Source organism: Trachemys scripta, chromosome 22 (genome assembly GCF_013100865.1).
Source record: "Trachemys scripta elegans isolate TJP31775 chromosome 22, CAS_Tse_1.0, whole genome shotgun sequence".
NCBI lineage: Eukaryota > Metazoa > Chordata > Testudines > Emydidae > Trachemys > Trachemys scripta.
In genome coordinates, this window is record NC_048319.1 from 12,441,759 (window position 1) to 12,467,122 (window position 25,364).

Below are 25,364 nucleotides of genomic sequence, written 5' to 3' on the forward strand. Positions count from 1 at the left end.
GTGGGTCAGCATCGTGGGAGGTGGGCCGGGCGGCAGTCCGGCAGTGGGGCCGCTGCCTGCTAGGTTTTCGCACGCTCGTTCCGAGCTATCCACGCGGCCAGGGAGTGATGTGGCTCCGACGCTGGCACACCCACCCTGCCAGGGCGGTTCTCTGTAGCGGCTGCCTGTTGGGGGGGGGAGGGGCCTTGAAACCAGCCCTGCTCAGGCCTTGCCTCACCTTCGGTAACCCAGTCCTGACCCTGGGTCCCAGCCTCTGACCCCAGCTCTGATGCTGGGCTCCGATTCCTGGCTACCGACTCCCCCCCCGCCCTGGCTCCTGCTCCAACTGCAAGGCATGCCCGCCCCACCCCAGTTCTGTGCCCCTCCCTGCCCTGTGCTCCAGCTGCCCCTCTGGGGGAGCCTGCTGGGGCTCGGTGGAGGGTTTGGGCCGGGCGGGGGAGGGAAGGATTGGGCAGGTGATGCAAAGGGTGCTCTCTTTTTAACTCGGAAAACCACGAGCTCACCAGATCGCTGACTAGTGGGAGGGATTTGCGTCCAGGCTTAATATCAGGCATGCTGTCAATGCAACGCAGAAACTTTACCGCCGCTCCCCTGCGGTACAAACCAGCCAGCCAGCACCACAGAAAAGAGAACAGAAACACAGCCATGTTAAACAGAGCGAGCGAGGCAAACGAGGCAAAGAGCGCCTGAGCCGGATTAAAGGAGGAGGGGGCCACTGACGGGCAAGCGGGGAGGCTGAGAGAGGCCCCCTTGCCCGAGTGGCAGCCCCACCAGCCCTTTGGTTAACCCGGCTCGGGCCAGATCCGCGGCGCACTCCAGCGGGGGCAGAGCAGACAAGCCAGGGAAGCCAGCGGCGTTAGGAGGAGCCTCACCAAATCGCTAACTAGGGGGATTGGCTTTCTCTTTCGTATGTCGGGCATGCTGTCAATAATGATCAGACCGCCGCCAGGCCTGGAAGAGAGACAAGAGTCAGAGGGGGCGGGACAGGGAGACCGATGGAGACACCCACGCACACAGGGGCCTGTGGTCTGCCCAGCGCCCGGCAGCTGTTCGCGGGCTGCCTGCCAGCGGAGATGCTCCGTGGCTACCGTGGGCCCCTGCCCTACCTGCGTCCCCACCCTGCAGGGGGGACAGCGGATGGGTCAATGTAGTGGTGGGTCCATTGGCCCCGGCTGGCCCACACCCTGCCCCAAGCCCCCTTCGAGCCACAGAGTTGAAGGCCAGAAGGGACCGCCCGATCAGCCCGACAGATTTCCTGTAGATCACAGCACCAGATCCCACCCAGCCGCCCCCGCATTCAGCCCATCTGTTGTGCCCATTCCTGCCCAGGCAAAGGGGAATGGAGCAGGGTCTGAAACCACGCACAAGAGTCACCAGCCACTCCTGCGCATGTCCCCTCCTATTCACAGACTCCCTGCAGTCACACAGCCAGGGAGAGACCGCCGGGACCCCCAAGACCACAGCTCAGCACAGCAGCAGTGAAAGGGCCGGGGGTGGGAAGTGGGGCTGGGCAGGGAGACTACAAACACTGGCTGGGGGGCAAGGATGATCCCTCCAAGGGCCTCGCTCGGGGTTCGCTCACACCAGCGCGAACGGGGAGGGACTCGCCCTGAGAAAGGGGGTTTATTCGGAAGAACAAAAATGTGAATTTCAGTCAGTTTCGGCCTTTTGTCAACGGTGGGTCCTGGAACTTTGCTCCCATGCTGGTTTCAACGGAAAATGCTGCGCACTGGGGCTGGCTTTGGGGTTTCCGAGTCAGGGGCAGCATTTTGCCCCCACTGTGCACAGAAGCGAACAAGCGAGGTGCCTGGGAGCGGATGATCCAGCCCCCTCGGCTCCGTAGGGTACAATCTCTTTTACAGCTCCAGCTGCTGTAACTAGTTTGTGCAGAAAGTTTTCCCACTAAAAACCTCCCAGGTTTTTAAAAATTTAAATTAAATTAATGGAGACATCCTATCTCCTAGAACTGGAAGGGACCTTGAAAGGTCATTGAGTCCAGCCTTCACTAGCAGGACCAAGTACTGATTTTGCCCCAGATCCCTAAGTGGCCCCCTCAAGTATTGAACTCACAACCCTGCGTTTAGCAGGGCAGTGCTCAAACCACTGAGCTATCCCTCCCCTCCAGGTTTGGTGCAAGTGAAACGTTTAAGTGTCAATTCAGATAAAATCTTGGATCTTTCCCGCCCTAAACGTCAGAACGGGCGTTTTAGTCCCCAAGCGACACTCCGAAAAGCGGTTCTTTGGACTGACGGGGCTGCTTTGTTTTGGGGGTTTGAGTTTAAAGCCAGATAAAGCATTTCACGTTGTGACGCAACGTGCATTTTGCCTCACCCCGGCGTTTTGCTTGGGGTCATTGGACGGTTTGCTGTGGCAAGGGAACGACTGGAAGGGGAAATGAAAAGGCTGGCTTTGATTTGAAACGTCAGTTAGAAACTTGAAATCTCAGGGAAAAACCTGCTGGTTTTCTGACCCGCTCCAATAGCTACTTAGCCCAGACTGGGAGTTCCGGAGACCCAGTGCCACCGCCTTGGGATGGGAGCCCGAGAGAACCCCAGGGCTGCCCACGTTCGGCAGCCTCAGTACAGAACGCTCTTGCCATTCGTCACAGCTGAGCTGTGTCTCTTCTAAGGGACATGGCAGGTGGGGGCTTCTCTGACTCTAATTCTGGGTCTCTCCACACAGATCCAGGAGACCAGAGCTCCCTGGAAGCAGGTCCCACTATATCTGCCATGGGGGAAGTGTGGCTGATACATCTCCCTGCCTCTCGAGAGATGACTGGCAGCTTGGCCTCATGCCTTCAGCCAGAGATGTCACTGCCTCTTCATCTCAGCCAGCCAGCCCCTAGGGGAACTCAGCCTCCTCTTCCCCTGGGAAGTCGGACAAGCAGGGCCCTTCCCGAGTGGTTTGGAAGACAGGACTGTGACATGCCACCTGGGAAGGGGACCGAACGGGGCATGTCCAGGGAGCAAAGGGCATCACACCCACATCGATGCTTGGCACATCCTGGGCACTTAGAGCACAGAAAGGGGGTGGGAGCACAGGGGTCGGTGACAGCCGGACACACTTGCTCTTTTCTCTTCTTCCTCAGCTTGTTCCGCCCAATTCGTTCCAGTGGAGACGTGGAGCAGTTTGCTGGCTTGCATCCCGGATGGGTGCTGCTGGTGCCTGGCAGATCTGCACCACCCTCCCGTTCCAGTAACTGACCTGTGCCCATGGGAACGGCCTACAGAAAAGGCCCAACTCTGAAAAACGGACCCACTGTGGCGGTCGTGGGCTGGGGAGATGTATCTCGTTCCATAGTGCTCCCCGCCCCACAGGGCCACTCCATAAGGCTCACGTATCCAAGGTGTCCCCCCACCCCAGCCCCCAATGCCAGGGAACATCAGCGTTCCTCCTGCCAACAGGCTCAGGTTTCGCAGATGCCATGGGGCTGGAAGACCGAGAGATTTCAGGTTTGCCCGGTTACTCACCCGCCTTTAAACCACAGCGACTTCGCCTCGCCAGATCCTTCTCCCCGGGCCTGTAGGACAGACAGACAGAGTCAGCGGTGCCTCCCGGCCATGCCGGTAAACCTGGGGCGAGCCACAAGCAGCGTATTGACTGGGGCTTCCCTGTGCTGAAGAACAAGTGCTTGGAGACACACGGGGAGCATTGAACAACAACACACAGCGCAGCAGACATTTGGGGGGGGGGGGGGGCCGCTTGTGTGGGTCGGGGGGCAGGGAATAAAATATATTAGAGAGTCCGGAGATGAATGAGCAAAATAACAGCTGCATTTAACCAAGAGCTAAATTCAACTAGATGAGCAGAAGAAACAAAACGCCCAGCACTCTGGCCATGCAGATTCTAGCAAGGAGCTCGGTTGCCGAGCCGTTTGACAAAGCTGATTAACCCATTGCTGGGAACACAAACTACAGAGGCCATGTGCTGGGGAATCCGGAAGCCAATGAATTGATCAGAAACGTTTGACTGGTCTGTTCCATCCAGAACTCTTTTGAAAGACGTTGGACTGGCAGAGTATATGGGATGCTGAGTATATCTGGGATGGGCTGTTGTAGAGGGATGTTGGTAGAGACCAGACATCCATGGAGGACTTTGCTTTCCCAATTGATTTTTCACTTGCCAAGACTGGGAAAAAATCTGGGGGTGCGGCAGAGCCTGGGGGAGAACGGGAGCAAACACCAGTGACGACCCCTCAGTGTGGCACCCCGTCCTTCCCGCACACACATACATGCGTACACGTGCACCCACACGCACACACAGCAGGATGGGCACAGGCAGCACGGGTCCGGGTTCAAGCGAACATGCTTACCTGCATGCGGGCCACCGCCCTGCCCCGCGGGGAGGGGAGACGCGGCCACAAGGGCCAGGGTGGTGAACAACTGAAAAGAGAAGCAGCGGGGGGGGAATCGATGCCCCAAGGGGGCGAATCCGGAACCAAAAGAAAAAGAAAAGATGGAGGATGGAGTCTAAAAACAGAACAAAAAATGGTCAACTCAATAAAAGCGACGGGGGGTGGGGATGGGGGAGGGAGCCACGTGGACAGATCAACGTCTACATGAACCAGACACAGCCGGGAGTGAGCTCTGCCAGGTCACCTGCTGCAGCGCTCCGAACTCTACCCTTCTCCTGGGGAGGAAGTCCTGCTCGGGGGCCAGGGGAACGTCTACACAGCAGCCGAGCTAGCGTGAATCCGGTGAGCGCAGCTGGCAGCCGGAAGAGAGCACCGCAGGGGCTTCAGCTTGCGTATCCCAAGCCCAGTGCGGACTCCGGGTCCACACTGGGCCCGTTAGCCCACTCCGAAGCCTGTGCGGCGCTGTCATCACGTAGCCATGCCCGCTGGATTCAGGCCAGTTCAGGGAGGCTGGCCCATGCCCACCTTGTGCTGTGTAGACGTAGCCTGAAGTGCCACTGACTTCACTGGGAACACGCAGCTCTTCAGTGCTTTGCTGGGCAGGTGCATGCGGTGACACAGGCAGGCTTGCTCAGCTCTGCCCAAAGCCCCCCTCCTGATTTCCCCCAGCTCCCCTACCCCCCCATCTTGGCCAACAGTCTCCAGCACTCCAGGGCCGTGCACTGGCTGCCCCGGGACTTGCTCTGCAGGTTCTCGTTAGATGAAGAAACCTCTTGCTCCTTTCCATGAAGGGTGGCTTGGCCAGTGCTGCCCGGCTGATGGCAAGGAGGCCCTGAGCCCATGATCTCTGGCAAGGGCAAACAGGAGAAGCTGGAGGGTTTTCACCCTCGGCTGGGACCCACCAGGCCCGGTGAGCCAGGGCTGCACAAGGCCATGCCTTTGCTAACCCCCTCCCCACGGCCCCGGGAGTCGGCTCCCGTCCGATTCCAACCCAGGGCTGCAATGGTGAGGGAAAGTCGTCAATCTGCCTGGTCTAAGTCCTCTTTGGACAGGTCCCTGCCAGCCCCCTGTCGGCTGGTGGGGCGCACTCACCTCTTGCAGCTGCATGCAAACCTTGTTGAATGCTCTTAGCCAGTTGGCCTTGGCTCGGGACTTGGCGTCCTGGACTTCCACCTCTTCCCGCTCTCTGTAAATGGACAGACAGATCAGGCATTTAGTGGGGCCTCACTCAAGGAGGGGGGGGTCAGACCCAGCCCAGGGGATGGCATCCAGCCAATGTACACAGACACCCATATCTGCAACTTTCCCACAGAGACAGAGTGTTTGCTGAAGGCATCTGGCTCCGGGGGGTGGGTGTGTGTGTCCCCGTCTTGCTTTTTGTTTCAGCTGTTTAGCCAATGTTGCATGAACTATTTATTTCCAGCTCACCAGCGATGGGATCTTCAGCAAGCCTGGAATTCACCGGGAATTAGCTAAACATCTCTGCAAAGGCAAAATGCCCTTGTCTACCCATGTTTTGCTTTGCCCTCCAGGGCATGGCACTGCTGACACACACAGTCTATGGGAAGGCTGAGAGGTAGAGGTGGCTCACCTCCCTCTGGGCTGGTAAGGGAGAACAGAGTGGTATTTAACGGGATGTGGTATCCAGAATCAGACGTGATCCAAAATGAAGCTGTTAACACAAAAAAGCGAGCTGCAAAGGGAAGGGAAGTGACTTGGTTGCAAAGCTGGGAACAGAACCCAGGAGTCCTGACTCCCAGCCTCCTGCTTGTTTGTGGGCCCTGCCCTGGGGCATCGGCACGAAAGCAGCGATAGGAAAGCTCAGAAAGTTTGGAGGCTCAAGTTCAGATAAGCACCCAACCACCACGACTGCTCCTCTGCAAGGTCACTTGGCTTCTGCGCTAGCCAAACCCCTTGGAGCTGCCAAGCCAGGCTGGAAATCTCCCTCCCAATATCACAGTTCTTGCAGCTTCTGCATGGGCTGGGCCAAAGACAGGAAACAGCTGGAGGCACAGTACTGCGGGACTTCTGCTTCTGGTCCCAGGAGACCCAGGATGTGCAGAACTGCACTGAAAATTAAGCACCAATTCCTCCAGGAAAGGGCTGTCAAAGATTTCTGCCCAAACGCCATCCCACATCTCGAGTCGTTTCATCCAGTCAAGTAAGTGAACAATGCCTCAGGAGGGTTGGAGTCTGCAGCCATCACTGCAAACACACAGACGGCTACCACCTGAGCTGGAGAAGTAACCGTCAGGGGTAAGTAGCAGTAGTAGGTTGTTATCTTCTATGTTGACCCCAACCCCCCCACTGGCAGGAGAGGTTGAGTGCAGAACACACACTTTACAAGCATGTTGCATGAGGCTTTATGAGAATCGTCTGAGATTCCCCATCCCTTCTTAAGTTGATATAGATATATAATTCCAAAGCTAACTGTGCGCTCTTTTAAATAAGAGCTTCGGTCTATAATTTAAACAAAGGAAGAAACCCAAGAAAGAAGTCCGTGGCTGTGTCCTCTCCATTTTGGAGCGGTTCTGCTCACCCAGCCATAGCAAAGTAGATCTGTTCAATATTAAAAGCAGAGACCAACATCTGTGAATTATTCACATCATTCCAGGGATGAAACCATCAAATTTCTTCATCTCTGCAACGCAGGAGGAGATGGATGGGCTTTTATCTGCAGCCTGGAAAGCTAAACACCCTCCAGGAAGTTTTCTTCCTGCTTTAATCCAACACCCAGGTAATAGACTGATGCCCCTTCAGAGCCCCCCTGGCTCTGATACAGTGAACACCAGAGCTACACCACGGTTTCCGTGACTCCAGTCAGTGAATTAAATCCGATACTGGTTGAAAACCGCAGTACGGCACGAAGGCTGGACTCATGCAGCCAGCAAAGCAGGTGCTGTGGGCTCTTCGGAAAGGGTGAGTGGGTTAAAGTGAAAACTTTTAAAGGTTTAAAAAAAAATTTCAGAGGCCAAAAATTGTCTGAAAGTTAGTTCCTCCATCCAGAGTTGGGAACCTGAACAAAAGGGGCCTGATTTTCCAGAGGGGCTGGGCCCCCAACATTTGGGCCTTCCCCCTCCCACCGGAGGGACCTTCATATGGGGGCAAATTGGACCCTTTCCATTTCAACCCAAAAGGGAGCTTTACCCCGCCTTGTGGAAATGCCGGCCGGCCCATCGGCGCCTCCCTGCCGGCTCAGGAACGGCTAGACCAGGGTGATGTGAGGAACACTTGTGCCTTAAACGAAATGAGACACCGAGCTTCTTTCCACCTGACTCTGATGGGGGTTAAAGGTCCCATGATGACACTTCAAGAGAATACAGCCGAGCCCCGGCGTCGTGGTCAGCGCTCCCCTCCCAGCAGGGCCGGCTCTAGCGTTTGCCGCCCCAAGCAGAAAAAAGAAAAAAAAAGAAAAAAAAAAAAAAAAAAAAAGGCCGCGATCGCAAGCGGCGGCAGCTCTACCGCCGCTTCATTCTACGGCAACAATTCGGCGGCAGATCCCTCGCTCCAACAGGGAGTGATGGCCCCGCCGCTGAACGGCCGGACGTGCTGCCCCCCCTCTTCATTGGCCGCCCCAGGCACCTGCTTGCTAGGCTGGTGCCTGGAGCCGGCCCTGCCTCCCAGCACGGCTGGCTGCAAGCGCACATGTAGGCGCTACTGTTGAGCGTAGGCTGCATCTTCTGCTTGGGTAAATTTTTCATATTGTTTTGTATGAATATTGTGTGTGCCTCAGTTTCCCCTAGGTGGTGCATGTTGACTGGGGTGAGAGGGAAGGGTTGTTTAGTCTTTGCAGAGACCCAGAGCTACAGGCATGACCAATGTCTAGCTGCCTGGGGGCCACAGACAGTCCAGAAGACAACGGCCACTCCAATTGCCTGGGCTCTTAGGAAGCCAGTGGGGTGTGAGCAGCTGGAGGACAAAGGACTGGAGAGGGGCCAGGTGGGGTAGGTAAGTGCGGGCTGCTGGAAGCCGCGAGAAGGGCTCAGAGGGTCTGGACTGACCCCGATGGACTTTGCTGTAACTTTCCGTTCTCTGTGGTAACTAAGGACTTTCTACGCTGTGTTCCAGACGTCTGATAAACCCTCCGGCTGCTACAGCGGCAGGAAGTTGGGGTGCACTGCTCCCTTTGGGGGTGCAAGTCTTCCCCAGGTGTCCAAGCCAGGCGGACTCGCTGAGGAGAGCGCCCAGCGTGACCCAGGGGGGCTGAAGGCTCGGCGGTTCGGTCCCAGGAGCAGTGAAGCCGAGGGGCTGACCCCAGTGGGTGTGTGACCCTGGGGGGGCTGACCCGCTGAAGGGCTCCTCCCAGGGACTGGTGCAGAGCTGCCAGACAGCACCAGACCTGTGGACCAGGCCCAGCTTGGCAGGCCCGTCACTGCTCGCAGCTCACGGTTAGCGCGCCAAAGGTGCCAGTGCGGACCCAGGCTCAGCACCCGGTTCCGGGGGCTTCCTGTTTGCGAAGGCCACTGCGCCAGGCTTTTCCTCCCAAGCCTTTCCCCTGGGCGCTGGCACTAGGGCGTGGGGCAGCGCTCCTGGGGCAGGCAGCACGTCTGGCCCTGGGTTGTCTGGCCCTGCTCAGAGAAGGTCTGGGTGCCCCGGTGGTAAAGCCATCGCCAGCTTGGGATCGAGGCACCACAGCCATTTCAGGCTCCTGGGGACCAGGTGCAGGGGCTTGCTCCAGCTGCCGCTGGCATGAAGGGAAAGGCTCCACGGGCACCAATGAGAGCAGGACGGGGCCCTAAGGCCAGTTCAGAACGTCAGCCCAGGGCCCCTCCTCCACACCTACGGCCCAGTCGCCGTGCGGCAGTGGGGTACCCAGCAAGCAGCCGGGCACAGGGCACATTCATGGTAGCCACATGCTCCCCCCGTGGCTTGTGTAGCAGTGGGCCACAGTGTCTACGGAGCTCATGTCCCCACTAGTGTGCCGGGCCCACGGGTCGCTAGCGTGAGCTCCCCACGGGTCGCTAGCGTGCCGGGCCCACAGGTCACTAGCGTGAGCTCCCACGGGTGCTAGCGTGCCGGGCCCATGGGTTGCTAGTGCGAGCTCCCCACGGGTCGCTAGCGTGCTGGGCCCCACGGGTCGCTAGCGTGCCGGGCTCCACGGGCTGCTAGCGTGCCGGGCTCCACGGGCTGCTAGCGTGCCGGGCCCATGGGTCACTGGCGTGACATACACACCGTGAGTTGTTACTGTCCAGCATGGCCGCCCAGGACCAGCGCAGGGCCGGGGCATGCAGGAGAGCTGGCCCCACGGACACAGCACACTGCCAGTCCGAGCCCCGGGCTCTACGTTCCAGCTCCCTAAGCCAGCACCGGTCACTGCACGGCTCAGCCCAGCCAGCCCCAGCTGCCTGGCCCCAGGGTGGGGGAGCACCCTAAAGACCCTACAAGAGAAAACACCACCCACCTGGGAGCCCTTCCTCCCTCCACCAGCCCCCCCTCCTCACCCCTCTGCTGGCTTTGGGGGCTCCGGCTCCCTCTCTGGGACTGGGGGCTCCTCCGCTGCTGGCTTTTCCTGGGGGATCTCCGGAGTTTCCTCCGGGACATACGCTGCCTTCTCTTCTTTCCTCTCCTGCTGCTGCTTCAGTGCTGGCACCTGTGGCAGGGGCACTTGTTGCTTCGCCGGCGGCGGTGGGTAGGGCTCGTGCACCGGGGGCTTGGCCTCGTCTGCCTCCTGGTCCCGCGGCACCTCGGCCTCCACCTTGGGGTAGTCCTGCTCATTCTCGCTGTAGTCCTCGTCCTCCTCCTCGGGGTAGAAGTCCTCCTCCCAGCGGGGCGAGTCGTCGTGGTAGCTGACGGAGCTGTGGCAGGAGTGGTAGGAGTCCCCGTCCCGCTCGTCCAGCTCCGAGCCCCGCAGGCTCTCGTTGTCGGGGTCGAAGTCGTCGCTCAGCTGGGAGCTGCCCTGGCTCAGCTCCCCGGACGAGGCATAGCGGCTGCTCCCGGTGGGGCTGCGTGGGGCGGGTGGGGGTGGGGTGGAGGGGAGAGAAGGACAGAAGAGGCTTAAAATGGGCCATTGGGTCTGAGCCGGTTCCCCCTGCCCCGTCCAGCCGGCTGTATCCCGCGGCAGCTCTCGTGCCCTTCCCCAGGCGGCCGGAGCCTTGCTGCCAGGCAGCGCAGCTGAGGGGAACCGTGCCAGGATGGGCGCCCTGGTACCTGCCCGTGGCTTGGGCACGTGGGTGAGCTGGCAGCGGGGGCAGGGAGGGGGAAACATTGCCACTTTCCATTCTTGCTCCTCAGCCCCAGGGGCTTCGGAGGGGCCCAGTACCACACCGCTGGTCTGGCCCCGATCCTGGGCTTCACGGCTGGGCTAATGGGGAATTAGTGGGGGGGGGGGCTGTGATCAGAGGTTGGCCAGTTAGGCCGGGGTACCTCAGAGACCCCTTGCCCATCCTCTCAGCAGCCCCCAGGTGGCAGAAAGAGCAGACGTGCCTGTCAGCCAAGACATGCAGTGCCCACCTGGGAGCGGTGCTGCACGGGCAGCCGGGTATATCCCACGCCCATGGTTCCCCCCACCTCCCCCCCGCACCCACCCCATGCCACTCCACATCCCCACCCGTGTGCCCTTTCCAGCCATTCCCTCTTCTCCCCATCACTCACTCCTCCAGTGCACCAGAAATCCCCCCCTCCATTCCCAACTCTTCCTTCTTCCCACAGCTCCTCTCTCCTGGCCTTCCTTCCCCTCTCCCTCTGCGGCTCACCTCCCCACTGCCCTGCTCCTCCGCCAGCCCATCCCAGACACGCTCCTCGGGCCTCTCCCCACAGGCCGAGCCCACTGCTCAGGGATCCGGTCGGGGTGAGGCTCCGGGGGAGCAAGGTGGAGAGGTCAGAGGGAGGGGGTTAGGGGAGAAGGGGGTCTCTGACAAACCAAACCACTGGACACGAGGAGGGAGAAAACAGGGGCGATTCTCCGAGCACCACAGCAACCGCGGTGCCTCTGAGCGGAGAGGCTCACAGTAAGCGCATGCAGACATAGTACAGGGGCACGCCTGGGGATAGGCCGACACCACGTCTCCGGCACCGGCAGTGAAGGGGGGTGGGGGGGATGCACACACAGGCACGGGTGTCCTTCTGGCTGAGCCCCGCGTTCTGCAGGAAGCCGCTGGAGGGGCCGGTTGCCTGGCCTGGGAGAGCGTGGGTGGCTTGGGGATCGAAGCACCAGGAGACGTCATCCAAGCTCACAGAGCTGGGACCCGTCACAGAGGGGACCGAGCCAGGTTGTGGCAGAGAGGAGAGGCAAGACCTCCCCACTCCGGGCTCCTCAGCACCCAAACCCCACTCCTCAAGAGAGAATTGAAAGAGCTGGAAAAATGCTCCAAAGCACAGGCGTTGCCCCTCCCATGTGAGTCCTGGAAATCCCCGAGCGCACCCAGGTCTCAGGGTCCAGTTTCCCCAGGCAAGGGTAAGTGTCCTCAAATGCATTGCACATGCTCGTCCGTTTCCACCCCATGAGGCCTAGTGCTCCCCCGCCAGGCAGCTACCCTGGCCCCTCGCTGCTGAAATCATCCCAGGCCACCTGGGCGGGAGCCAGCGGCAGCGCTGACGCTCTGCGTATGAATTCTGTCCCCTAGGGAGGGGCCGGGTGGATCCCGAAGACCCAGCATGCAGGAAGGCAGGAGATCCTGCGCTCCCCCGTTCCTCTCATGCCTTCGGCATGTGTTGGTGGAGGGTGTGCTGAAATCCGGAGCCTGGCTTCCCACCCCGCTGAGCGTGCCGGGAAACTGCACCCCGGAGATGGCTGGGGAGGCCAGTTAGATGGGACAATGGGGACCCCAAGTGAGGGGCGGGCGACCCCACATTTGGGGGGGTGGAAATGGGACTGGCCGAAGGACCAAGGCTGCGTGGGCCGACGGATTGAGTCCAATCCCAGCCAGGTGAAGGAGGCTGCCAGGCTCGGTCCTGCCCCCTTTAGGTATTTCTACCCCCCTGCACTGGTTCTGGTTCTGTCTCAGCAGCAGGGACAATGCCAACCTGCCCAACTGGCATCAGCTGCCCGATGGCCAGGGAACCCTGCCTCAGTGAGAGCCCTTCAGAGAACCGGTCCGGAGCACCGAGCCGGGGGCCCTAGGGGCATCTCTTGCTGCAGCTGGGATGCATGTGCAATGCACTTTATACTGGACACCTTGAGGAACCCATGCAAAGGAGCCTTGTCATTTCCCCCCGGGGCCGAGGAATCGGATACCCAGGAGTGGCCGGGTAATTCCGGCAGCCGCACGGGGCTGCCATTGCCGGGACTGGTATCGGCCTAACCCGGGCAGCAAGGACCAACCACAGCACTCTGCGTCAGGCACAAGGCTAGAGACAAGGTAGAGACCCACCTATCCGATAGGTCTAGGGACCGCCTGCTCTCAAGGGAGAACTGGCGGCTGGTCCGCCTGCTCGACTCGGAGGCGGACTCAGCGTCGCTGCGCCCGTTTGTGGCAGAATCGACGCTATCGTAGCGTCTGCCGGGGAGGAGAGGAACATGGTCAGCAAAGGTCACCCGGGAACCAACGACACCACAACAGACAATGAGCTCCCAGCAGGGCCGCGCAGCACGCCCCCTCCTCTCTTCGGGGCCGCGTCCCCTGGCATCCACCCTCACACCAACGGAGCCATGGCCCTGGGGGTCCTGCGGCCGTTCCCCCGATGCCCCAGGGAGTGTCGGATTTTGGGGAGGGCGAGGAGAAGATTCCCCAATCTGAGCTCTCCCTGAGGGTGGGAGTGCAGGGCCTTGAGGCTGAATGGTCTGGAGCAGTGAGGCTGTGCTGCCAGCAGATAGATCAGTGCAGGGAAGGCAGATGGCATGGGAACTTCCCCCTACAGCGCTGCCAATGCGGCCAGCCCGGCTACGCTTCCAGGCCTGGCCCATGCAGCTCCAGCAACACCTCTGCAGCATCCTCAGCTACTCCGCTCCTAGTCTGTCCCTCACAGCCCTGCCCATGCACCTAAATCCCGATCAGCGACAGCCCTGCCCTCGGGGTCTCCAGAGTGGAGAGGACTGTCCCTGGGACTCGGATGGAGCCCCCAACCTTCATCTCCTCGATGTTTATTAGGGTTATACCCTTCGGTGTTCTAACACTAGCCAGGGATTAGATGGGGAGGAAGCACTGGTTAGTCAAACTCCGCCCACAATCCAAAACTCCACCCACAATCACTCTTTCTACTACCACAGAACAGTTAACAATGGCACCGCTGGAACCCACCATTAGGTTTCAGAGTTAACCCCCAGCGAGAGGAATGCAGGCGGCCGGTGGCCCCTCTCCTCAGGCAGCAGGATCTAACTGCCTCAGGGGCTTTCCCCACAGAGCCTGGATTTTAATTTTGAATGAAAGCTAAGATTCTGGAGGAAGCGGCTGGGGTCGGCACAGAAATGCTAGGGTGGGCACCACTGCATACGAGCTCTGTCCAGCCTTTGCCAAGAGCTCTAGCTAATCTGCCCAAGGGCACGGCTTTTTCTCCTCCTCTGAGACAGCCCCCTTCCCATCCATATCGCTCTCCCTGATTGTGCAGCATAGCCTGGCCTAACCTCTCCCACCTGATGTCTGGGCTGCCGACCACCACGCGTCTGTCTGCGGCGCAGCAGGTCAATATCACAGGCCGTCCGAGGGCCGGCGCCGGCCCTCCCCAACTCTACCTGATGGGCCGCTGATCCGAGTAGTCCATCTCGTAGCTCTGCACGGAGTCCGTGTACGAGTCGCGGGAGCTCTGCTGCTGGTGCCTCATGGGATACTGGTGGACCGAGGCGTTGGGCTGGGACGTGGTGTAGTACGGAGGCGGGATGCTATTACTGGTCTCGCTTCGGTAATCGCTGTCCCGGTCGTCCATGGTGCTGTCGGGGTCGTCATCTGCAAAGGGACGGTTGCCACCAGTGAGCATTTTACGCGGGAAGGGGCCAGAGGCCTCCGCGTGACAGAGAGGCGCGAGATAGCCAGTGTCTCAGCAGCAAGGACAATGCCAACCTTTACTGCCTGGCTGGCATCAGTGAGAACCGGGCCACTGCTTCAAAGGCCGCCGCCTCTGTGGGACTTTCCCCTAGGAGACTCAGCTGGAGAGGCCTACGCTTGGTGGGCACTGAAGTCCAGGGAGCTGCCAGTGTCCAGCAGCTCTGGGTATCCGGCCCTGGCTATGTGAGTGGGGAGAGGGGCGCTGGCACGTGTTGGGCACACAGGGAAGGTTAGTGCTCCAGGAGCCGATGGCTCTGCCCAAAGCCGTGCTGCCCCGGTGCGCCCCAGCAGCAGTCTGCCTCCCTGTGCCCGTTCACGCTGCCCCACCCCCTGTGCACAGACCGCTGGCAGAGGCTAGACCTTGGTGGCTGGGCACCATGCTAGCTCCCCAATCCTGCAGAACTCTGTGCCGCTCACGGCTGCCCTCTGCCGCCTCTTCGGGCGACCGTCCCTGGGGTCCCTTTGGAGGGAGTGGGCCCGAGGCAGGAGTTCGAGGCCGCGCGGTTCCACCGTGGCACCTAGCACTGAGCCGCGGTTCGGCTGGTGCTGTTGGAGCGGGGGGAGCAAACTCGAGGGGGGGGAGGGATTTAGCTCTGGGCGTGTTACACTGGAGTGGGCGTGTCGGTCCCAGCTTGGGCAGATGTCAGCAGCGTGGCCGTGGTGCCGCGAGCAGGAGGCCGAGGCCTGCCACAACGGGGGGGCCGTACTGCCACGTCCTCCAGGCCTGGGAGCACCCAGGCCCTTCAGGGCATCGACCCACCATGCTGCCTCCCCCCCAGCCCAGCCCGCAAGGGGTGGAGTGCAATGGGATTCCTTATCCTGCAGAATCAGCCAGAGCCGCTACCCCAGCCTGGGCCGGAGGGGGGTGGGAAATGGGAGTATACATAAGGGGGGAGGGGTGGGGGGGAGGAAGAGATGGAGGAGGGATCTACAGGATACCGACGTACCCATACTGCTCTCCTGCCTTGGAGAGGCAGGGGGTCCCTGGGCAACCCCCGCTGGCTGGTGCCCATGGACCAAGAAAAGCCCAGTGCCTTGTGCCCAAAGATTGCAATGCCGTCTGCATACTGCTCCATCCCTCCCCGCCCCAGGGACAGTCCATCCACCCACCCCAAAAAGCATCTGTAGCCGGGCCTGTGCCCCTCTCTCCAGGAGCACGGGGGAGACGTGCCATCTGCATGAAAAGATGAAAGCCAGGCCGGGCCAAGACAGAGGTGAGGCTAGTCCCAGGCCCCTCTGCATTGCCCACTAGCCACCCAGACCCCTCTGCTCCCTTGCACGGCTCTTCTGTGTTAGCCCCGGGCCTTAGGGGGCCAAAGGCAGAATGGGCCTCCCCCTGGTTGGGGGGTGGGCAGCCCTTTGGGAGGCCAGCGGGTAGGAAAGGGGGGTGCCACCTGCGTTCTGGGTGAGAAGGTGATCAGATACTTACTCTGCTGCTCTCCCCAGCCAAAATAATTCCAGTTGCCTATAAAGAAAAGGGGCAGAGACAATAAGACGGACACGGCTGTGGGAGTAGGTGTTAGAGCCCGGGTGGGAGAACAAAGCCCCTTTCAGAGCCCGGCCCAAAGCAGACCCCCAGCTTCCCCCTGCAGCCCCGACGTTCAGACTCCGGCACTGCGCCGGGCGGAGTCGGGGCTCTGGCTCCAGCCCCGGCCCCCACCAAGCGCTGGGGAAACTCAGACCCCGAGCTGAGCTCTGCGGCCCGGGCTCTTTGCCGTAGGCTCGGAGAGGTCGGATCAGGCACGCTGCAAGGGTATATTCCGGACAGGCCCCGGCAGGCTGCTAGACCGGGCAGGACATGGGGTGAGCAAGGATCCGTGGGGCAGGGGGAAGAGCGGGGGGTCTGTGAGAGGCAGATCCAGACGCTCGGGGCAGGCTGGGAGAAAGAGCATAGGGAGGGGGAGCGGCTCTTAAATTCTGGTGGATCTGGGTCGCCTCCTTCTCGCCCCGGATGGGAGGGGCTGGGGTGTTTCGCTGTGGGGCTGCTCCGGGCATCCCGAGCCCCTCTTTCTGCCCCCCCTCCCCGGGAGGAGAGAGACTGGCACTGGGCCCTGAAGCCGCCATCTCCACATCCAGGGCCTGGGGGACCCGTTCCCTGGCCAGATCTCGGCTGGTCGTCGTTCTCCGAATTCGCTAACACGAGCGCGCCAAAAAGACCCACAAGCCGTTAGGCCGGAGCCCGCAGCTGCCAACGCAGCTCCTCGCCCTCTGTGCCACAGCGAGCCAGGGGAAGAAATCCTGGGGCAGAAGGAGGGAGCAAATGCAGGAGGCCAGAGGCCACGCTGAGGGACGTCACGCCTGGCTCAGAACTAATGGGACAGAGTGGGCCCTGGGGTAACCCCACTGACCTCACCGGCCTTAGGGCAGGAGAGAACTAGGCCCACTGACCAATTTGCCCCAACGTAACAGCCCTTTGAGGTGGGTGTGACGAGCCCCCATGTCGCAGAGGGGAAAACTGAGGCACGGAGTGTGTGCGGGGGGGGGGAGTAAGTGGTTCAGGGTCACCCAGCGACTCTGCTGCCAGTTGGGCTGGGTGGGGCCACCTCTCACTGCAAAGCCAAGAGATATGGGGAGGATCCAGCCCCCAACTCTGCCTTCACGTGGGCACCTCCCTACCCCAAATGCTCCAGCCCTGATGCCTTAGTTCCTTCCCCACCTCAGCAGGGCCACCCGGCCCCAGCTTCCTCCAGGCTCGGTGCTACTCGGCCAGATCTGACCCTTCTCCCTAAGCCAGTGCTGAGTCCCCATCCCTGTCAGCTCTTCCTCAGCCCCGTCCCAACCGCCCCCCGCCCTTCCTGCTCCCCCCACCCCGTTCAGGCAACCTGCCTCCCAGACATGGGCCGAGCTGAACCGACCCTGCTCCAAAGCGTCCCAGGCCAAGGCAGAGGACTGGAGCGGAGGAGAGCGAACACACGGCAGAGGAGGGGAGGGAGACAGAGCAGGGGGAAGGAGAGAGGGAAGGGGGCCAAGGACTTCAGAGGAGGGGGATCATGTCTCCAGCGACCCAGGCCGAGTCCCTGCTTCCAAGGCTGAGGCGTGTCGTCAGCCCAGACCCCTCCCCAGCTGCAGCTGCTGACCCAGAGGGGGCGACGTGCTGGGAACCCTGCAGGGTGCAGGCTAGAGGCGTCGTCCCCACGCTAATCGGGGCGGTGTGGGCCATGCACGGGAACGGGGCAGGGACTGTGTGTTGGGGGGCAAGGGAGACACGGGCCCTATGATCATCCCCACCCCACCTCACCTGGGGGGTCAAACAAACTCCTCCCACCCCCCCAGCTCCGTCCAGGCACCATCCAGCCCACCCGGGGTCCGGCCTGAGAGGCACCTGTGACCCAGCTCTATGGGAGCTGGAGGGTCACGGGCCCAGAGGAGTGGGGGGCTTGATGCTGGAGGTGATCGGTACTTACAGCACTGGGAGCCGGGCACGGGGAGCGGTTTGTCCTGCTCCTCCTGGAACTCGTACTGGGGAGAGAACAGAGGGGTGGTCACAGGCATCCCGGCCAGGCAGTCTCCGGCCCGACCCCCTCCCCCTCGGCCCCGCAGCCCTTCAGGGGGGTTATGATAGACTCCCAGGGCACTCAGTGCAGATCCCCGTGGGACGTCCCCCTGGTCCTGTCTCTGCCAGTGAGGCCCTGGCACGCTCGCCCAGCCAGGCACCACCTGAATGCACCCAAGCCAGCAGTGCCGGGGGAAGGGGGGGGAGCTGTGAACTCACACAGGGGATCAGGGCCGGCAGGGGGTGCCAGGCCCCAGGGCTCACTTACATCATCCTGATCCTTCATAGCATTCAGCTGCTCCAGCTTCTTCGCCCAGTACCTGGCCTCCTCCTCGGGGATGTCTGAAAGCAGAGAGGCCCCCTTGCCAGCAGCCCGTGGGGTCTCCGCGGCCCGGCCCCTCCCTCCCAACGCAGCCCCTGGGGCCTTGTACATGGGGGCCCAGCTCTGGGTCATGGCGCCAGCCTCTGGCTGGGCCTGCAGCTGAGCAGAGGATGGCGAGGAGAGACAGCCGGTGCTGGGGGCGGGGAAATGGATCTGTGGGGCAGGGAGGGAAGGGGGGTGGCAGGGCTGGGCCAGAGGTGAGCAGGAACCAGGGCTCCCAGCTCCAGCCTGGGGGGTGGGAGTGGAGTTGGGGAGCCCCACGCCCTGATCAGCTCCTCACTGGAAGGGAAAGGAGGGTGGAGGGGAGGAGCGGTAGGTCAGGCACATGGCATGAGGGAGGGGAGCCAGGAAAGGACTGCGATGATGCCCCTCAGTCCCGACCTGCAGCCCCCTGCTATCCCAGCCCTGGGCTCGCCCCACAGCTCTGCCAGTGCCCCTCAATCCTGAACCACAACCCCCATTGCGTTTCCAGTTTTGGGGCCCCCATCTCTGTCAATCCCCCTTCATCTACACAGCTGGGGTGTGAGGAGGGAAATATCCCCAAGGAGGGAGAACCCCGGGCACATGACGGGGATGGGGGCACAGGCCAGGAGCCCTTCTCGCCCCCTGGCCCTGGGGAGGGTACCGTACCGAGCGGTAACTCGAAGCGGGTGTCCAGCAGGATGCGGTGGAAGGTGGGATCCTTGGTGCCAGAGATCTCGTTGTCGGTCATGATGACCTGGGAGTCGAGGGTGAGCCATTCCCCGGGGCCCTCCTAGGGGAGATAACTGGGGGGTCAGGACAGACGCCAGGGGAACGAAGCCCTGCTTAGATTCTCCCAGCCTGGCAAATAACCCAGCCATGCTCCCCTGCTCTGGCCCTTTCATGAGGCTAAGCCTCACAGCTCTGTGTGCCGGGGGAGGGTAACTGAGGCACAAGGGGAGCAGCGATTTCCTGAGCCAGGAATGGAACCCAGGAGTCCTGAGTACCAGATCCCTGCTCCCCCTCCTGCTAGCAGCCATAGCAAAGAGCTGTGCTGTCTGGACAGCCACGTCCCCTCCACCCGCCCCCTGCCTCGAGCTCCCCTTCAGGAGAGGACGATTTGCAGCAGTGCCAGGTCATGGAGCTCCTCCCTGCCCACAGGAGCAGTGCCAGGGCAGGGAGGCTAAATCCCCAGCCTGCCCCATGGCGCCTTCGAGCACCAATCGCCGGAGGGGACACAAGGGCTTGGTACACAGGCTCATCATTAACCCTTTGCACCCTGGAGACCCCTCCTCCCCCCCAGCCTTGCTTTCCTCCCAGCTGCTGGAAGAGAACCCCAAATCCCCCAGGCTGACCCTCCCCACCCCCAAGCAGGCCCTTCCCCGCCTGTCTCCAGGCACCACCCGCCTGGCTCTGCCAGGATGTGCCCTGGGGGTTAGGAGGAGGCTGAGCCTTGGCACAGGAAGGGGACTTGGGGGTCCAGGGGACGGGTGGCTCTTCCAGGGCACTGGTCCCTCCTCCCCGCAGACATAGACCCTCCCCTCGCTCCACCCCCAGAAGGCCGGCAGGTGGCGATGCCCAGTCCGGGCTCCGAAGGGCAGAGAGCCAGGAAGGTCCGGGAGTGGCTGCTGTCTGGGCCCTGCTGGGGAGAGTGCCCTGTGCCTACCTCGTTGGACTGCCGGATGGTCTGCAGGGGGATCCACACCGTCCCCACCATGGTGTCCCAGATCAGCCCCTTGTTCCACACCTCCACCGTCAGCCCCAGGTCCAGCCGGTTAATCTCACTGCAAGGGAAGCAAAGCGACCACGTGCCCATCAGCGCTGGCCCCATCTGGCTCGCTGCCTCTCCCACGACCCTGGGCAGGCTGGCCCCCCGTCCCCATCAGGCCCCACATATGAGTGAGCTCGTGCCACAGGGCTGGGAGTCAGTGCTCTTGCCCCACTCCCCACAGCGCCCCCTGCTGGGAGAGGTTGGGACTGCGGGAGCTGGGAGCCCCCCTGAGCCAGCGCTGGAACACGGCAGAGGGAGGTTAGGTAGACAGCGCCAGCTCCCAAGATTGCACTAGCTGTGACTTGTCATCTAGACACAGCACAGCTCTGGAAATCGTGTCTGTGAGTTAACTGTGGGGGGGGGGAGGGGCACTTGTTTCTTTGGTAGGTCCTACAAAAATGTTTGAATTTCCCAGCATCCGAGGCGTGAGTTTAACACAGGCCAACATGCTTCCGAATCTCCTCCCGCTTCGCTGCGTAGAAGTCAGAGTCTCCCTCCGTCGGAGGATCCCGCTTCCGAGCAAGGACGAATCTGGAGCTGCCAACGGTTTGACCCTTGTCACTTTAATCTCCTGTGGGAGTGTTTGGCCTGAGACGGGAGCGTCACTCGAGTGCCGGTAATTAGGGCCCTTTGCTGAGTCCCGGCTGTGTCTGCAGCCCCCCAGCCTGCAGCCCCCCCGCCCCAGTCTGGGCCGTGCTCGTGTCTGATGTTTTAAGCAGATGGATGCAAAATGAGGGAGCAAAGGGGAGAGGCGGTTTCCTGTCACGTGGAGCAGCCCAGTCCCTTGCTGCTGGGATCCCTCCAGGGTCTGCCTCGGCTTGGGGGTTAACAGCCGCCATGTTCCTAGCAGTCCTGGGCTCTGGGCCTAGCTGTGGCCTCCAGGCCTGCCCAGTGCCCCTCTCTCTGTGACATGGCAGTGTTTATACTGCTGACGGGCAGGGAATTACCCTGCTCCGGTTCCCCAGGCCCCCTCTTCAGACTGAAGTGGCTCAGCTGGCAGCCTGCTCTCTCTAACTCTCCACCGGTGTGTCGAGTGCCTCGGGCTTCGTGCCCAGGCAGAGAGCAGGGAACCGGCACCCACCTGGGGGTCCAGCAAGGCCAACGGCCATGGGTGCGCCAAGAGATGCCTCCCCTTCCCCCCACCCGATTGCAGGCTCCATGGCCGGGGGGCCGCCGAGGGGCCAGGAGTTTCTCCAGGCCACCCATCGAAGGCGGGGTGACCTGAGACACTCCTGGTGCCACAGCCGCCTCCCATAGTAGCATCTCTGGGAGGGAGAGGGGATGGGAGAGGTATAGAATCATAGAATATCAGGATTGGAAGGGACCTCAGGAGGGCATCTAGTCCAACCCCCTGCTCAAAGCAGGACCAATCCCCAGACAGATTTTTGCCCCAGATCCCTAAATGGCCCCCTCAAGGTTTGAACTCACAACCCTGGGTTTAGCAGGCCAATGCTCAAACCACTGGTGCCTGACTTGGCATTGCAGGAGACTCAGCGTCTAGCTGCCCCAGGCCAGGGGGCAGGTACCAGATCAGTGACCCCTAGAGATAAGGGCAGGGTGAAGAGCTAAGGGCAACAGACCATCTCAGTTCCTGCTGCTAGCTCCGGGGATTCTGCACCCGAGCCCCCGACGTCCCGGCTTATCTGGGGCGCGCCTGATTTTGAGGATTTGTGGAGCTTGTGTGGCACGTGGGTTTTATCGTTTATACGATTCCGTCATGCAATAGGGGACAGCCAAAAAATGACAAGTTTTTAAAGTGCTTATATACCAGTGCTAGAAGTCTAAATAATAAGATGGGTGAACTAGAGTGCCTCGTATTAAATGAGGATATTGATATAATAGGCATCACAGAAACCTGGTGGAATGAGGGTAATCAATGGGATACAGTAATACCAGGGTACAAAATATATTGGAAGGACAGAACAGGTCGTGCTGGTGGGGGAGTGGCACTAGATGTGAAAGAAAGCGTAGAATCAAATGAAGTAAAAATCTTAAATGAAATACATTGTACTATAGAATCTCTATGGATAGTAATTCCATGCTTGGAAAATAAGAATATAGCAGTAGGAATGTATTACCGACCACCTGACCAGGATGGTGTTAGTGACTCTGAAATGCTCAGGGAGATTAGAGAGGCTATAAAAATAAAAAACTCAATAATAATAATGGGGGATTTCAATTCTCCCCATATTGACTGGGTACAGTCACCTCAGGACAGGATACAGAGATAAACTTTCTTGACACCTTAAATGACTGGTCTTGGAGCAGCTAGTCCTGGAACCCACAAGAGAAGAGGCAATTCTTGATTTAATCCTAAGTGCAGCACAGGATCTGGTCCAAGGGGTGAATATAGCTCGACGACTTGGTAACAGTGACCATAATATAATTAAATTTAACATCCCTGTGGCAGGGAAAACACCACAGCAACCCAACACTGTAGCATTTAATTTCAGAAAGGGGAACTACACAAAAATGAAGAGGTTAGTGAAACAGAAATTAAAAGGTTCAGCACCAAAAGTGAAATCCCTGCAAGCTGCATGGAAACTTTTTAAAGACACCATAATAGAGGAGCAACTTAAATGTTTCCCCCAAATGAAAAACATAGTAAGAGAACCAAAAAAGTGCTACTGTGGTTAAACAACAAAGTAAAAGAAGCAGTGAGAGACAAAAAGGCATCCTCTAAAAAGTGGAAGTTAAATCCTAGTGAGGAAAATAGAAAGGAGCATAAACTCTGGCAAATGAAATGTAAAAACCTAATTAGAAAGACCAAAAATGAATTTGAAGAACAGCTAGCCAAAGACTCCAAAAGTAATAGCAAATTTTTTTAAAATACATCAGAAGCAGGAAGCCTGCTAAACAACCAGTGGGGCCACTGGACGATCGAGATGCTAAAGGAGCCATCAAAGATGATAAGGCCATTGCGGAGAAACTAAATGAATTCTTTGCATCGGTCTTCACTGTTGAGGATGTGAGGGAGATCCTCAAATCTGTCATCTAAAAAGAATGGCTCAGGTTTGGGGAACTGTCCCAAATTGAGGTGTCATTAGAGGAGGTTTTGGAACAAATTGATAAACTAAACAGTAATAAGTCTCCAGGACCTGATGGTATTCACCCAAGAGTGCTGAAGGAACTCAAATGTGAAATTGCAGGACTACTAACCGTCGTCTGTAACCTATCATTTCAATCAGCTGCTGTACCAAATGACTGGAGGATAGCTAATGTGACGCCAATTTTTAAAATGGCTCCAGAGATGACCCTGACAACTACAGGCCAGTAAGCCGCACTTCAGTACTAGGCAAATTGGTTGAAACTATCGTAAAGAACAAAGTTGTCAGACACATAGATGAACATAAATTGTTGGGGAAGAGTCAACATGTTTTTTGTAAAGGGAAATCATGCCTCACCAATCTACTAGAATTCTAGAATTCTTTGAGGTGGTCAACAAGCATGTGGACAAAGGAGATCCAGTGGATATAGCGTATTTAGATTTTCAGAAAGCTTTTGACAAGGTCCCTCACCAAAGGCTCTTAAGCAAAGTAAGCAGTCATGGGATAAGAGGGAAGGTTCTCTCATGGATTGGTAACTGGTTAAAAGACAGGAAACAAAGGGTAGGAATAAATGGTCAGTTTTCAGAATGGAGAGAGGAAAATAGTGATGTCCCCCAGGGATCTGTACTGGGCCCAGTCCTATTTAACATATTCATAAACGATCTAGAAAAAGGCTTAAACAGTGTGGTGGCAAAATTTGCAGATGATACAAAACTACTCAAGATAGTTAAGTCCCAGGCAGACTGCAAAGAGCTACAAAAGGATCTCACAAAACTGGGTGACTGGGCAACAAAATGGCAGATGAAATTCCAGGTTGATAAATGCAAAGTAATACACATTGGAAAACATAATCCTAACTATACGTATACAATGATGGGTCTAAATTAGCTGTGACCACTCAAGAAAGAGATCTTGGAGTCATTGTGGAGAGTTCTCTGAAATCATCCACTCAATGTGCAGCGGCAGTCAAAAAAGCAAACAGAATGTTGGGAATCATTAAGAAAGGGATAGATAATAAGACAGAAAATATCAGATTGCCTTTATATAAATCCATGGTTTGCCCACACCTTGAATACTGTGTGCAGATGTGGTTGCCCCATCTCAAAAAAGATATATTAGAATTGGAAAAGGTTTAGAAAAGGGCAACAAAAATGATAGGGGTATAGAACGGCTTCCGTATGAGGAGAGATTAATAAGACTGGGAATTTTCAGCTTGGAAAAGAGGCGACTAAGGAGGCATATGATAGAGGTCTATAAAATCATGAGTGGTATAGAGAAAGTAAATAAGGAAGTGTTATTTACTCCTTCTCATAATACACCTCTACCCCGATATAACGTGACCCGATCTAACACGAATTTGGATATAACGCGGTAAAGCAGTGCTCCGGGGGGGCAGGGCTGCGCACTCTGGCGGATCAAAGCAAGTTCGATATAACGTGGTTTCACCTATAATGTGGTAAAATTTTTTGGCTCCCGAGGACAGTGTTATATAGGGGTAGAGGTGTACAAGAACAAGGGGCCACCAAATGAAATTAATAGGTAGCAGGTTTAAAACAAACACAAGAAAGTATTTTTTCACACAACGCTCTGTCAACCTGTGGAACTCCTTGCCAGAGGGTGTTGTGAAGGCCAGTACTATAACAGGGTTCAAAAGGGAGCTAGATAGATTCATGGAGGATAGGTCCATCAATGGCTATTACCCAGGACGGGCAGGGATGGTGTCCCTAGCCTCTGTTTGCCAGAAGCTGGGAATGGGCGACAGGATGGATCACTTGATGATTACCTGTTCTGTTCATTCCCTCTGGGGCACCTGGTGTTGGCCACTGTCGGTGGACAGGATACTGGGCTTGATGGACCTTTGGTCTGACCCAGTCTGGCCATTCTTATGTTCTGACACCAGCCCCCCCAAGAGCGGGAGGTCCCTGCCCCCCCACACCCGAGGGAGTACTCACAACATGAAGTCCTGCTCCCAGCAGGGCAGGTTCCCCCGCACTGCGATGGTTGTGCTCTTGACATTCTGCACCTTCAGCGTCACGTAGGTGTTGAACTTCTCTGCAGGGAAGGGAGCAGAGGGTGGAGCTCTGGGCCTGGATCAGCCCCGTCCTGGGTCAGGGGCACCGCGAGCCCCCTGGGCGGGTCAGACAACCTCGTGCTCCCCATCCCCAGCCTCAAAGGCCACCCACAGGTCTTCCCATCAGCCCAGGGGCCTCCCTGTCCCCATGCAGCGTCTCCAGCCAACACAAGGGAGGTTCTCCCTGCATTGCCCTCTGTAGTGGGCAGGGCCAGCTCCAGGCACCAGCTTACCAAGCAGGTGCTTGGGGCGGCCACTTCGGAGAGGGGCGGCACGTCCAGCTGTTTGGCGGCAATTCGGCGGACGGTCCCTCACTCCTGCTCAGAGCGAAGGACCTCCTGCCGAATTGCCACCACAGATCACAATCG

The 25,364-nt window shown here is 58.7% G+C and overlaps 1 protein-coding gene across 1 annotated transcript in view; it reads right to left on the reverse strand.

The window, feature by feature from the left end:
• UNC13A (unc-13 homolog A) overlaps positions 1 to 25,364 on the reverse strand; it is a 126,609-nt gene that overhangs the window by 64,971 nt on the left and 36,274 nt on the right. The window contains exons 3-14 of the mRNA XM_034755596.1: positions 24,878 to 24,977; positions 19,774 to 19,891; positions 18,777 to 18,900; positions 18,033 to 18,106; positions 17,676 to 17,730; positions 15,701 to 15,736; positions 13,962 to 14,172; positions 12,664 to 12,789; positions 9,796 to 10,296; positions 5,447 to 5,540; positions 3,471 to 3,520; positions 873 to 951 (exon numbers count right to left, since the gene is read on the reverse strand). Of these exons, the coding sequence (XP_034611487.1) occupies positions 873 to 951; positions 3,471 to 3,520; positions 5,447 to 5,540; positions 9,796 to 10,296; positions 12,664 to 12,789; positions 13,962 to 14,172; positions 15,701 to 15,736; positions 17,676 to 17,730; positions 18,033 to 18,106; positions 18,777 to 18,900; positions 19,774 to 19,891; positions 24,878 to 24,977 (1,568 nt within the window). The remainder of the gene's footprint in view (positions 1 to 872; positions 952 to 3,470; positions 3,521 to 5,446; positions 5,541 to 9,795; positions 10,297 to 12,663; positions 12,790 to 13,961; positions 14,173 to 15,700; positions 15,737 to 17,675; positions 17,731 to 18,032; positions 18,107 to 18,776; positions 18,901 to 19,773; positions 19,892 to 24,877; positions 24,978 to 25,364) is intronic.